Raw genomic sequence first — 15186 nt, 5'->3', positions numbered from 1 at the left:
ATTTGGTCTCAGACTATTATAGACCGTATTTTTCAGACTTGTAATCATATTAGATGCTCATGTACTCAGTGACACCAGGTTTTGGGAGTATTTATATTTGTACTTGTGAGATTTCTTTCGCTGAATTTAATCATTCTCTTTTCAAATTTAAAAGAATACGTGATTTATTGAGATTGTCGGCTTACCTAGTATTGAGATAGGCACCAACACGACGGGTGAGATTTTAGGTCGTGACATTTAGTATAATCATGACTCATCTCATATTATTTTGTATTATTTTATTGAGTAACGTCTTATATAGTTTTATCCTACTAGGACCTAAGAAATATTAGAGCACACACTATATATTTTATGCTATGAAAATTTTGTCGAAAAAATCCAAAAACCCCGAGAAAATAAAAAAACTCGAGAAAAACTGAGATTGAAAAACACGACTTTTATTGGTTTGGTTTGATTTATAAATTTAAAAATCCGAGATAATTTGTTTGATTTGGTAATTGGAAAACCCGAACCAACCTGGCATATGCACACCCCTACTGATCGCCTTTGGGGGCATATTCGATAATCAAAGAGTATCATTTCAACATCACTTAAATGGTACCTTTTTTTTTCATAATGGGCATAAGATATAACTGGATATCCTTCATATATCTATCTATTATTTTTTGAGATACGAAATGCGGACATTTGGAAAATATTAGAATTAACGTAAAAAATAAAATAAAAGTTGACTTACCCTAAGAAGAGGTCGAAAGTTGACAGTATTGTTTTAGTTGAATTTAACTGTCGACATTTTCTCAACTAAGATTGAGGAAGAAGACAATTTTCTAGATATGGTTTCAAGATTTGTCAAGATGTACTGTTTCAAGCAACACAAGAACATATAGATGCAATCATTTAGTCAACTAATTTCAGTCCTTTCATATATCCCTCAAACTGCGCCAAACTTTACTATTCTACGTTCTTTGCGTTACTTATCTGAAGATTGAATTCATCCATCAGCTGCCATCAGTACTACAGTAAAGCTAGAATTTTAATCTGTCCAGCATCACAGGAAGATAGTCAGCTCCAATGGGAGAAAGAACAGCAAAAGGTGGGTGAGCAATATAATGGCGCTGCACCCACAACTTTGTGCAAGCTAGTGATGTCGACTTATTGTCACAATTGTACACTAATTAGAATATAATTTGGAGTAGTGGAGTTCTTAACGATTTATTTCTTATCCCAAATTAATATTTACTTTTGCATTATTTTTCAAGCGGGGGGTTGGTAATTTCGTGAAGACAACTTGGGTTCATCCAAGTTGGAGAATTGCTTATAAACCAACTCATTGCATCTATCTGCTTGTCACTTACTAGATTATTGAAACATCATTCTTGTTTTAGGATTTTGATCACAAAAAGCTCAAAGATTTGGCAGGCTGCAACATGTTATTTGAGATGTTAGCTGTTAACCAGTAAAAGGACAAGCACATCCCACAAAAGCTATTGGAACATCAAATCTGATACAAAAGGAGAAGACTTTCAACCCAAACTTCTATATATCCATCAGTTAATATATTAAGGCTGCAGAGTATGTGACAACCCAGACGAATTCCATATTGAAACAAGCCTTAGCCTTTATTGACGCGTTTTAAAATCGTACGTGCGGGCTTAAGCCTTAAACCGAACAATATTACTAGTGAATTGGAATGTTACAACACCTTACCAACAATGCCATAATCCAAATGGAGAGATTGTGTGTACACAAGGGAAAAGAAAAGGGCCACTTCTAATTTCTTGGCCAGATGCCTCTCAAGAATAACAATTGACTCACAAGTGGAATGCTCGAGTGAACTTGACGGTATAGCTATGAAAGGTCAGTTTTAGAGGAAGAGTCCAAGAAATTAAGTTTTGTGTACAATCAGCTAATTAAAGTGGCAATCTAAATTAATGATAACTGCAAAGGCAGCGACTTCTTTTCATGTTGGGTGGAAGTGGATGCATGCTTTCAAGAAACTCCTTTTTGAAAGATGCTCACATATTGTAATATGTGTGATGTGTCCTTGATTTTCAACTCCCAAATTGTGTTTTAGATAAATTAGCTTTCTTAGAGCATGCATTCATATTCAGTAGTTTTCTTTTCTCATCCATTTTGGGCAGTCTTTTTATTTCTCTTTAAGCAGCATGTCTTATTTGGATTCTATTTTGATAAAGTAATACTCCGTCCGTTTCAATTTAGATGATTTAGTTTGTCTTGACATAAAGTTTGAGAAAAAAGAGAAGACTTTTGAAACATGTGGTAATAAAAGCTTAAGGGGGGCAAAGCTTAGTGGGGGCGGGCCATGATATTTGTGTGACTATAAAAGTTTCTCAAAAAATGTGTCATTCCTTTTTAAACGGACTACTACGAAAAGTGTGATTTAAATTGACATAGAGGGACTAGCTTTTTTAGCAAATTCCATCAAGATCAATAAATATATAAAAACTCTTTTGAGAAAATGCATAACGTATCCATTAAACTTGTCATGGAAAATTATTTACATACCTAAACTTTACGGGCAACCTAATACCCACTATTCTCATCTAAACTAAATTTAATACCTCCTTCAAAATATTGAATCAGTCTTGTGGTGGGCTATGTTAACACGCGCCATGTATCAAATGCTGCACTATTTCATTTTTTTTTAACTTCTTCTTTCCTTTTCCCCTCTTTTTTTCATTTCATCTTCTCCACCTTCCTTCGTCATTATTTTTGCCGACCGCCACCATGAAAGCCATTCACCGCCATAACCTCCCTTAAACCCATCAACTCTATCTCTATTATTTTTTTTTCATTGTAGATAAATTTATTTGTGGCTATGACATTACACGAAATTAAGGAGAAAAAAGGCCGGAAAGCTTGGGATAGAGAGAAATGTTTGATTGGCCGGAAAGCTTGGTGTCGTCGATACCGTATTTTTTGACAAGGTGGGTTTGTGCTCCTAATTTCTTTCTTGGTTTCCTTAGGAGAATTTTTATTTATTCCTCCTAGTTTTGTATTGGAAAAGTGAACGAAACCTAAGATATAGAGCCACTAGTTAAGGACCTATAAATTTTCTCCTACCGTAGAATTTTCCGGTGAAACCTTGTCTTCTTTTCACCATTATTTCTGGTTCTAAAGAAGTATTTTCAGCAAATAGATAAAAAATCGGATGGAGAAAATCTCAATTGGAGAAGGACGTAGATAAGAATAAGGTAACCGAAAATGGATATTTTAGCCAAGCTAGAGCCATTGGTTCACTGCTTCTGTTAAAATGAAGAAAGAGAAAAAAAAAACGAAAAAGAAAAAGAAAAGAAAAATGAATAAGAAAAAAGAAAAAATTAGTATTAAGTTTAATTAGTTATAATATCCAATAGGAAAGTGACACCTAGACAATTAAATTAGTTTTAAGCTGTTTTTTTTTTTTGCCTTCGGGTGTATCTACAAAATGAACTATATTTTTCACGCCAGGTCATCACTCAAGAGGGTATTAAATTCACTTAAATTTAAAATAAAGGGGTAAAAGATCGCCCGTAAAGTTTAGATGTGTAAATAATTTTTTCGGACAAATTTAATAAGTACTTTATGCATTTATTAAAATATAGTTTGTCAATAATGTGTGGGGTCATATATATGTAGTATACTACTGGTCTACTGTGCAATTTACCAAATTTCTATTTGTCTTGTTGTTGCAACAAAGATGTTTCCTCTTGGTTGATGGCAGACCATCTTAATTGATTAAGATCATTTTCTTTTGTTTTTTCCCACTCTGATGATAGATTATGCTAAAAGCAATACATAAAATGACAGAAGGCTTAAACAGTGTATCCTAATTAGGTAAAGTTCCCTTTTTGTCTTTTATGGCTTACAAGTTATGTTTGACGTTAATCAACTTTTCCATGTCAACTCTTTGCGATTTCCCTATTACTGTTTTCTCATTGTAATATGGCCAAATTTTCTTTATGACATAATATCCATTATAATAAATTTGTGGTTTATGATATTTGTCACACACAAATTCAAGAGTTTGTCACTCTTGTCTTTCTTTCTCCTCCTTTATTTCATTATAGAGTATTTTGTAAAAGAGTGAGTGTTGGAAAACACTTGTGTGAACCCTTTCTTTGGAGTGATGTTGTGAGGTTATTCTCTTGGGGTATTTGGGATTAATTAGAGTATTTACTCTAATTTTGTACTCTCTTTTGTACTCTTGTTGGTATAGTGAAATTGCTCCTCTCTGCTTGTGGACGTAGGTCACCTTGACCGAACCATGTTAAATTTGTTTCTTCTTTATATTCTTTAATTGCCGTTATTATTAACTTCCATTGTCTTTGTTATTGTCATTATACCGTTGTTTGGCTAAATTTCGCACTACCCGAGTTCCCGATCCTAACAAATTGTTATCAGAGCCAGATCTAACCGGGTTAGTTTAAATAGCCAAAATGACTCTAACAAAGTCTTATGTTGAGAAATTTGACCGAAGTTCAAACTTCGGAATGTGGCAATTAAAGATGGAAGCTATCCTAATTCAAGATGGCTTAGATTTGGCACTGCAAGGAAAGGAGAAGATGCCGGATAAAATGACGGACGAGGAGTTTGCCGTCATAGACAAAAAGGCAAAAGCAGGTATTATTTTAAATCTTTCAAATGAGGTTTTGCGTGAAGTTGCAGCAGAAAGCTCAGCCAAAGGCATATGGGAAAAGCTTAAAACCCTATATATGAAAAGAACAGGAGAAAATAGACTTTACCTAAAGCAAAAACTCTACACTTTTCGTATGGCTGAAGGTACCTCTATACTTACTCATCTTGATACTTTTGATTCTCTTCTTATGGATTTAAGTAACATAGATGCTGAAATCAAAGATGAGGATCAAGCTATGTTATTGCTTGTTTCCTTACCCCAGTCATTTAAACGTATAAGAGATACTATGTTTTATGGAAAGGATAATATCTCTTATAAAGATATCAAATCTATTTTGAAATCAAAAGAACAAATAGATAGAGATATTACTGGGAAAACTAGTGGGAACCAAGGGAAGACTTATTCATAAGAGGTAGATCCAATAAGAAAGATTCAAGTAGTGAGAAACCTAAATCAAGGTCAAAATCCAGATACAGAAATGTCATGTGCAAATATTGTCATAAGAAAGGTCACATTATTTCTGAATGCTTTAAATTGAAAAACAAAGAAAAGCATACAGAAAAGAAAAATGAGCACAAAAATAGTAACACTGCCGAAGCAAGTGTAGCTGCTGATGAGACTGAGAGAACTATTTTTTTAGCAACTAATAATAGTTTCAAATCTAACAATAAGTAAATTTTAGATTCGGGTTGTTCTTATCATATGTGTCCCAGTCGGGATTTATTTACCATATATGAATCTATTGGAAGTGAAGTTGTCTTGATGGGCAACAGTGTTGCCTGCAAAGTTATTGAAAAAGGTACAGTCCGAATCAAAATGCACGATGATGTGGTGAGAACTCTCACCGATGTTAGACATGTTCCTGACTTGAAGAAAAATCTCATCTCTTTGGGCACTCTAGAATCTCTTGGGTGCAAGTACACAAGTGAAGGTGGAGTTCTGAAAATTTCTCATGGTGCTCTTGTGATCATGAAAACACGCAGATCTGGTACGTTGTATACTCTTTTGGGATCTACTGTTACAGATGCTGTTGCAGTTTCAATATCAGATAAATCAGATTCTGACATCACCAAATTGTGGCATATGCGATTGGGGCATATGAGTGAAAAAGGTCTTTCTATCCTCAGCAAAAGAGGTCTCTTATGTGGCCAAAGTACCGAAAATATGGAGTTCTGTGAACATTGTGTATTCGCGAAACAGAAAAGAGTCAGCTTCAAATCTCCAGCGATTCATAGAACAAAAGATACTTTGGATTACTTTCATTCAAATCTTTGGGGTCCTTCACGTACCCCATCAAAAGGTGGTGCGAGGTATATGTTAACTTTCATTGATGATTATTCAAGAAAAGTTTGGGTTTATTTCCTAAAAAATAAAAGTGATATTTTCTTAAATTTCAAACAATAGAAAGTTTTGATTGAGAAGCAGACAGGAAAACAGGTTAAGCGGCTTAGAACAGATAATGGTGTGGAATTTCGTAATGATGAATTCAACGAATTTTGCAAGAATGAAGGAATTGCTCGACATCGTACTGTAAGAATGACACCTCAGCAAAATGGTGTGGCAGAAAGGATGAATAGAACTCTTTTGGAAAGGGCTCGTTGCATGATTTCAAATGCTGAGTTGACAAACGTCTTTTGGGCAGAAGCTATCTCTACAGCTTGTTATATTGTCAATCGAGCTCCTTCTGCACCTTTGAACTTTAAGACTCCAGAGGAAATGTGGTCAGGTACTCCTGCTAATTATTCTGATTTAAAGATATTTGGTTGCCTTGCATACATGCATGTAAATGATGGAAAATTAGAGTCAAAGGATAAAAAGTGCATTTTCCTTGGGCATGAATCCGGGGTGAAAGTATACCGACTATGGTATCCTGATCCCACGGCACCAAAATTTATAATTAGCAGAGATGTAATCTTTGATGAATCCTCTATGTTACATTCTAGAAAAGAGTCTTTTAGTTCTTGTAATACAGATAAAGGAAAGAGTATACAGAACCAGGTGGAGATTGAGATTGACATTCCTTCTGAGCCAAGCTCATCAACTTTGGAGCAAAATACAGTTGAAACTCTTGAAGTGTTGAGACAGAAGCTGAAATTCCTGAAGTTGAGACTCCTGAGAGTTGAACCAGAAGAAGAGGAGTATTCTATAGCCAAACATAGACCAAGAAGAGAAGGTAAACAACCATTAAGGTTTGGAGATTATGTTGTATTTGCTTTTTCAGTTGCACAGGAAACTGAAGAAATTAAAAAACCATCAAAATATTCAGAAGCAGTTTCTGTTGCTGACTCAGCCAAGTGGCTGATTGCAATGAATGAAGAAATTGAGTCTCTCCACAAGAATGGTACTTGGTCAATTGTGAAGCCGCCATCAGGAAAAAGAATTGTTGGTTGCAAATGGGTCTTCAAGAAAAAGGATGGCATTCCAGGGGTTGAAGATGCGAGGTATAAGGCACGATTAGTTGCAAAGGGCTATAGTCAGGTACAAGGAGTTGATTTTAATGATATTTTCTCACCTGTTGTTAAACATAGCTCTATTCGTGTCTTGCTTGCCTTCGTTGCCATGTATGATTTGGAATTAGAACAACTTGATGTTAAGACAGCTTTCTTACATGGCGAACTTGAGGAACAAATATACATGCATCAACCCGAAGGATTTGAAATTAAAGAAAAAGAAGATCATGTTTGCTTGTTGAAGAAATTCTTGTACGGATTAAAGCAGTCTCCAAGACAATGGTATAAAAGGTCTGATTCCTTTATGTTGGATCATGATTATTCGAGGAGCATGTATGATAGTTGTGTTTACTTTCGAAAGTTAAATGATGGTTCATTTGCGTACCTATTATTATATGTTGATGACATGCTCATTGCTGCTAAGGATTTAACAGAAATTCACAATTTGAAAAGTCAGATGAAAAGTGAATTTGAGTTGAAAGATTTGGGAGCAGCTAAGAAAATCCTTGGCATGGAGATCAAAAGAGATCGAAAAGCCAACAGGCAATTTCTGACCCAGAAGAAGTACTTGGAGAAAGTCTTGGAGAGGTTTGGCATGAAAGATGCTAAACCAGTTAGTACCCCTCTTGCTGCTCATTTTAAATTATCAGTTGCTCAGTCCCCGCAGTCAGAGGAAGAAGAGAGGTACATGGCACATGTTCTTTATTCCAGTGCAGTCGGCAGTATTATGAATGCAATGGTTTGTACACGTCCAAACATTTCACAAGCAGTGAACATGGTAAGCCGGTATATGACTTGCCCTGATAAAGCACATTGGCATGCTGTGAAATGGATTCTCAAATACTTGCGAGGTACTTCAAACACATGTTTGGAGTTTGGGAGAAATACTAACACTTTGATTGGTTTTGTAGACTCAGATTATGCAGGTGATCTTAACAAAAGAAGATCACTGACAGGATATGTATTTTGCATCGGTGGTTGCGCTATTAGTTGAAAAGCTACATTACAACATATAGTAGCTTTATCTACTACAGAAGCAGAATATATAGCAGTGACTGAGGCGATCAAAGAAGCTTTATGGTTGAAGGGTCTATTTGCGGAACTCAGTTTACACCAAGGTGGTATTACCATTTTCTGTGATAGTCAAAGTATCATTCACTTGACTAAAGATCAAATGTATCATGAGAGGACGAAGCACATTGATATAAAGTATCATTTCATCCGAGAAACTATTGCTGAAAGAAAAGTCTCTGTTCAGAAGATCAACACTAGAGACAATCCTGCTGACATGTTCACAAAACCTCTTCCGGTGTCCAAGTTCAAGCTTTGACTGAACTTGATTGGCATTTATGAATAATGATTTTTTCCATTGGGGTTTTTGCGGAGAAGGTGGAGCAAATTTACTATATATAAGCCGAAATTAGGCCAAGGTGGAGATTTGTAATATGGCCAAATTTTCATGACATTTGCCATGACATAATATCCATTATAACAAATTTGTGGTTCATGACATTTTCCATGACATAATATCCATTATAACAAACTTGTAGATCATGACATTTGCCATGACATAATATCCATTATTAGGCCAAGGATTTCTTGCTATAAATAGAGGAGTTTCTCCTCATTTGAAAACACACCAATTCAAGAGCTTTTCACTCTTGTCTTTCTTTCTCCTCCTTTATTTCATTATAGAGTATTTTGTAAGAGAGTGAGTGTTGGAAAACACTTGTGTGAACCCTTTCTTTGCAGTAATCTTGTGAGGTTATTCTCTTCGGGTATTTGGGATTAATTAAAGTATTTACTCTAATTTTGTACTCTTGTTGGTATAGTAAAATTACTCCTCTCCGCTTGTGGATGTAGGTCACCTTGACCGAACCACGTTAAATTTGTGTCTTCTTTATATTCTTTAATTGCCGTTATTATCAACTTTCATTGTCTTTGTTATTGTCATTATACCGTTGTTTGGCTAAATTCCGTACTACCCGGGTTCCCGATCCTAACAGTGATCATACACCTAACCTTCATTCTATGCAACTTGTTAATTCTTTAGTGTGCACTTTCATTCCATATTGGCTCTCAAACTAAACAGTGTCCAGAAAATAGGTCTGTCTCACATTGGTTGGTCCTGAACTGATCCACCATTACCCTACACATTTTGAATTAAAAAAATATATCCAGTATAATCTCACAAGTGGGATATGAGAAGGGTAATGTGTACGCAACATTACCCTATCTTAGCTTGTGCGGACATAAATATTGTTTCCGACAGACAAATCCTACAAATTTTGGGTTGGATGCGAAATTGTTTTTACATAGTCTGCCTCTACTACACTTGAGTTTGTTGAGCCTACTTTAATTTGTCCTTTTAAAGAAAAGTCTTTAGTACACATACAAACGCTAGATCGAGTTACACGTGAGGAGGAATTGCAGAATATCCCTATCCTACATTGGCTGTATAGTGGTTTCTAAAGAATTGTCATCTTCTGCATAGTTATTAGTGTTAAGGTAAGTATTCTTTGTAGAGAAAGTGATAATATTATTACTATATATACGGGGGAATAAAATATTGCTGATCGAAAACGAACCTAGCTAATCCAACTTTTGATATCCATTTGCACCATGAATATTGGCTTTTCTATTAAACAAAAATATATTGTGGAATTTTTTACGCAAAAGGCTTCAACTGATTGGTCGTTAACTTTATTCGATTATCGTTTTGCTTCACAAGTTTGAAGGTTGTTCAGGTTCAATTTGAAATAGAAAATTTCAAGTCCAAATAATACTCATCTCACCCGCTATTTCACTCAATTACTCAACTCACACTCACATATTATAATGACGGTCGCCTACCATTTTTCAACTTCAATTTCATATCCAAATGTCTAGAAACTCTTTTTCAACTTTGAGGTTCAAATACTCTTTTATTAAATTTGACTTTAATATATTGTCTAAATACATGCTTAATTTGTTTTATTCATTTCTTAAAAAAATAGATATGAAGGATATTCGGTTATATCTCTATGTCACTAATTATAATTGTTAAGATATATAAATCAATGTTCCCATTTTGAAAGGAAAAAAAAAAGACGATCTGTTAATGAATCCAAGGGAAAACAATTCGTCTATTTATTCGCCGGACACCGTTGATTTGATTCCTAGAGCTAGCCACGTGGAATTTTATGAAGCATCAATTTGGTCCTCCTGGTATTAGCAGGGTGTTGGTCATAGAAAGTGAAAACATAATTATACTCTATTTTATTAACTAAGAGAAAACATGGTTTAGATTGAACTTATTCCAAAGTCCGCATAATTCCCCAAAAATTTGATTCAAGTACAAACCTTTTAATCAAGTCATATATTAACCAATAGAAAATATTTGAGAAAAAAGAAAAAAAGAATAAACCAGCTTCTCCTTTTGACCTTTCAAACTTCTTCAAAGCCGATTAGACATCACCATAGCGTAACAACTTTTTTCTTCTTTTTCTCATATTAAACTAACAAGTTTTATGCAGGAATCTCGTTTAAGTAGAAGAAAGAATATGTATTTTGGCTATATTCATGAATAAATTATAGACTTTATTAGAATTTACAAAAAAAAATAAAAAATCATGTAGGAATTGAACAAATTAAGTCCATAAAATGTCAAAATCAAAGTTTATAGCTAAAATTGATGACAAGAAAGTCAAACAAGAAAAAAATATGAGAAAAAGGTATATGGATATACAATTTTCCAAACTACTATGTAAAAGTTTCCTTCTTGATCATCTCACCCTAGTTTGCCAGTTTGCAAGTTGATCATATTTTCTTTTCTGTAACAGTAATGAAAGGAGTAGTTTCTATTAATATTGCTTTGGCTTCAGCAACATTATTACTGCAGTTGCCAAATAAAATATCACATGCACCTTGCATTAAAGAACTTGGATTTCAACCTTAGCAGTTTGTTGAGTGTTCACATTATTATCAACAACTACCATCTCCATTATTTCTTCTGCACGATATGTTGAGTGGACACCATAAATTACATAAAATATTGTTATAAAACCAGCCCATATTCCAAATCTTTTGTATGCCACCATTTTCAAAGTTGTCATAAGAAAAACATTAAGGAAAATGGATATTGTAGCAGGCCATGGCATGAAAGGAACCAACCAACTATCTGGTCGTCGGACGACGAGAGGAACCAAATACTGGAAAATGACTGTCATAGAAATTGTAAGGGTAGCGATTAAGAGGAGATTCCACCATTGTAATTTGAGTTTCCATGCTAAAGAGAATGCAAATGAGGTGCATGAAAGGAGAAAGAGGAAGAAGAGAGTGTGAAGTGGTGGATTTTTGCTAAGGATGACATATCGACGGAATATAAGTGCATTGGATACTAAGTAGAATACTAGTAATGTGCCAATGGAAATCATCTCTATCACAATATCAAGTTCTGTGAATAGTGCAATTGATGCTTGGCATATACCTGCAAAAGAAATAAAATATGGATAAAGCTATGAGAAAATGCCATTATTTTAGGCTTTAATTTCTTGTTTTTCTTCTTGTTTTAGATTTTAAATAAAAAGTTATGCTTTGATGCCTATTGGCAAATATTAGACCACAAATTAACATTCAAAAAAGGGGTGAGAAAAAGGAGGGGAACTTTCTTTTTCACTAATATATATATATATATATATATATATATATATATATATATATATATATATAGATCGGATTTAATTTTTTGGTTGAATTGGCCCTTGGAGTTTTCTTGTGATATAAGCTTACCCAGCTGAAAGGTGTTTTATTCCTCCAAATATTGACTATTAGCTTTATATCTAAGTTAATTAATCTACGTTTATCAATAAGGAAAACAAATGAATAAAAAGAAATAAGAAACAACAGCCACCACAAACATACAAACAAAAAGGTTCTCCCATTAATTTTGACAAGTGACCATTACAAATTTATTTTATATCGTATGGGGCTCTAAGAAATCGATATTAATTAACATGATGGGGGTCTTGTGATGAGAATATCTACAATACACATTAGATTCTATAACCGCAGTATCATCTTGGAAACTATCATTTAGACCACCATGTATTCACATGTTTTTGGAAAAAGTTTTAGAATTTGTGAACAATTTGACGAATCAAAATTCTAATACATTTAGGTAAATATTGAAGATTTTCCCTAATTATCATATCACTGATGTTTTCTTGTAAATGGTGGATTGAAATGCCACTCAAATGATGTTCAAGAAAATCGTTGTACCATCTCTAATAGTTTAAATTTTTAAATTATAGTCTTATATATAATACGTCAATATTAGTTACCTAAAACGATAGTAGCATTAAGTGGAGTGCCTGTTGTAGGATGTACTTGGGCAAACCAAGAAGGCACAAGCCTAGCCCTCCCAATGACACAAAGGTACCTTGCTTGCCCAAGCATGGCTACTAATAGAGATGCCACAATCCCCAAACATGCACCAGCCCCTACTACATTGCTTGCCCACTTCCATCCCATTTGCTGAAAAACTGCTGAAAATGATGCTCCTTCTGGGATCTACCAAACATTCCAAGAATAGTTTAATTTCTATACACCGATAATATTCATAAATTTGCCATACAAGTCATGACTATAAAATAACCGTCTATAATAAGTGAAACTAGTTGCCTGAAAATAATGCATGCAATCTATTTTATGTAAAATTTCATAGTGTACATATTCTTTATATTGTACAATAACAACAACAAACTCACTGTAATCCTACAAGTGGAGTCTAGGGAGGGTAATGTATACGCAAACCTTACATCTACCTTAAAAAGGTAGAGATGTTGTTTTCAGTAGACTCTTGGCTCAAGAATTATACTGTATATATAAGTTAAATCCTTGGAAAGTGAGCAATGGCTTTATATAGAGTAGGAAGAAAAATGAACATGATGGAAAGTTGAATGACATACCATGTTATAAGGTACCAAAAGGCACAAAGATAATGCCATGAGACAATAGAGGGCAGAGACAATGAGGACTGAGCCAACAATTCCAACTGGTAGAGTCTTTGAAGGGTTTCTTATTTCTTCAGCCATTGTTGAGACTGTATCATATCCAATATAGCTAAAATAAACTATTGCTGCTCCATCAAGAATTCCTCTAACACCATATGGAGCTATTCCTCCTGGCTTTACTAAGTTTTCAACTCTCCCATTGCAAAAGCCAGCTATGATTATAAATCCAAAGAATACCACATGGAACATTGTCATTACCAGGTTCAACATTGAGCTTTCCTTAGTGCTGCAAAATTACAAAATGATATACACCCTACATCACTATCAAATACCACTAAAAGAAATATTAACTATAAAACAAAAAGGAAATGATATTCCATGTTTGACCAATAATTTCTCCAAGCACATTAGGGAAAGAAAGAAGACATGACTTTGTATCTCTCTCATTAATTCATTTAGTGGAAAGTATATTATTACAAAAACAAGGTGTGCTGAAGGCAGTAGTAGATATCGGAAGCGTCGCTAAGGAATTTCAAAATATAAAGAAGTAAATCTACTTATAAATAAACCTAAGAAGAGTCAATATATAATATATACACATAAAAAATAATTCGTTACTTAGCCACTGGATATTCAAAATAATTCGTTACCTATACGGTATCAAATGACACCCCTTAAATGCCACTGGATATTGGCAAAAACAATTTTGAGGGGTACGCAAACTACTCAAACCCCGTTGTTATAAAAATTGTTAAGAAAGCCAAGCATGAAAGCAAGATAGTTAACAAACCTATGACACAAGCAAATAGTGAGGACAATAATCAATGCAACAGCTGAGAAATCCAACATGTTGTAACCATCCATTAAACCATGTACATGAACTCTCCATGAGTTTGGGTCATTCCTACCAAACGCACAAGACAAATACTCCGTAAAACTTCTTGACACAGCAGCATTTGACAACACATATTCCATTAATATATTTGCTCCTGCAAAATATCCAACAAATTCTCCTGCACCCACTTTCACCAAGTTAATCAATAACCACATATAAATTTAACTTATATACACTAATAACGTAATAAACATTACATTAGTAACGTATTTTAACCTTTTTATACATACCAAAGGTAACGCGAAGATAACTGAAAGCACCTCCAGCAACAGGGACGTCAACGGAGAACTCAGTATAGCACAAGGATGAAAGAAGTGCTGATATAGCAGCTATTATATATGAGATGAAAACAGAAGGGCCTGAGGTTTTACGAGCAACGGGACCTGTGGTAACAAAAACTCCAACACCAAGCATTCCTCCAACTCCAAGAGCTACTAAATCATACCATGTTAGTTTTCTTTTCATGTCAGCACCAGACCTTAGCCTCACTTTGTTAAGCTCTTGGTCTGGTGTCCATGTAGCTAACATTCTTTTCTTTAGCTTTTGTGGTGTTTTGGAGAAAGATTGAAGGTAAGTGGAGAAAACCATTTTTTGGTTAATGAGTGTGTGGGTTATTTAGATTTCAGTGACAAGGTTTTATATAAGCAATGATAAGAACATCTTTTTGCAGTTATACCTTTTTATTAATTGTATTATCTAAAACTCATTGGCTATACTAATTTTTATTTGTGACGAGTAGGCCCATTAAAGAAATAAAGTGTCGTTTACCAAGATATTCTCTATTCCTAATGCTAGAAGTTTAGTAGGTAGTCGAGATGATCTGTACCGGATTATTAAGGTTAGTCTAATAGTGTTTTATTATTCTTAGATTGTTAATTTTATATGTGTTTTCCTATTACCTATCTCGTCGGTTTCTTAGTATTTTGCTGCGATTAATGCTTGTTACTACTGTTTCCTTCCACCAATTTTCTCGCTCTTAGTTTTGCTATTATTATTCTTTTTAGTCCTTGATATTACGTATACACTATCCTCCCAAACTTCACTGCAGTATTTTGTTGCTGGTTAAGAATGAAGGGACCCGGCTAATTACTTTTGCAATGCACTTTTGCCAATAAATTAAAGGTTGATGGATAGAAGCACCAAAAGGGTGTTCGCTGATTTGCTTGAAAGTACAGGTTTGTCCTCTGGTTCTTTGTAGGGTGACCATTA

The 15186-nt window shown here is 34.4% G+C and overlaps 1 protein-coding gene across 1 annotated transcript; it reads right to left on the bottom strand.

Moving 5' to 3' along the window:
• Positions 1-10723: 10723 nt before the first annotated feature.
• LOC104119567 (cationic amino acid transporter 6, chloroplastic-like) lies at positions 10724-14597 on the bottom strand. The gene is made up of 5 exons (XM_009631104.4): positions 14208-14597; positions 13873-14095; positions 13038-13368; positions 12411-12639; positions 10724-11557 (listed from the first exon to the last, which is right to left on the bottom strand). The coding sequence occupies exons 1-5, from the start codon at positions 14563-14565 to the stop codon at positions 11001-11003; spliced, it is 1698 nt and encodes a 565-aa protein (XP_009629399.1). The 5' UTR covers positions 14566-14597; the 3' UTR covers positions 10724-11000.
• Positions 14598-15186: the final 589 nt, after the last annotated feature.

The sequence above is a fragment of the Nicotiana tomentosiformis genome, chromosome 8 (assembly GCF_000390325.3).
Source record: "Nicotiana tomentosiformis chromosome 8, ASM39032v3, whole genome shotgun sequence".
NCBI classification, from domain to species: domain Eukaryota; kingdom Viridiplantae; phylum Streptophyta; class Magnoliopsida; order Solanales; family Solanaceae; genus Nicotiana; species Nicotiana tomentosiformis.
Note: the sequence above shows the minus strand (reverse complement) of the source record. Positions and strands in the feature narration are given on the sequence as shown.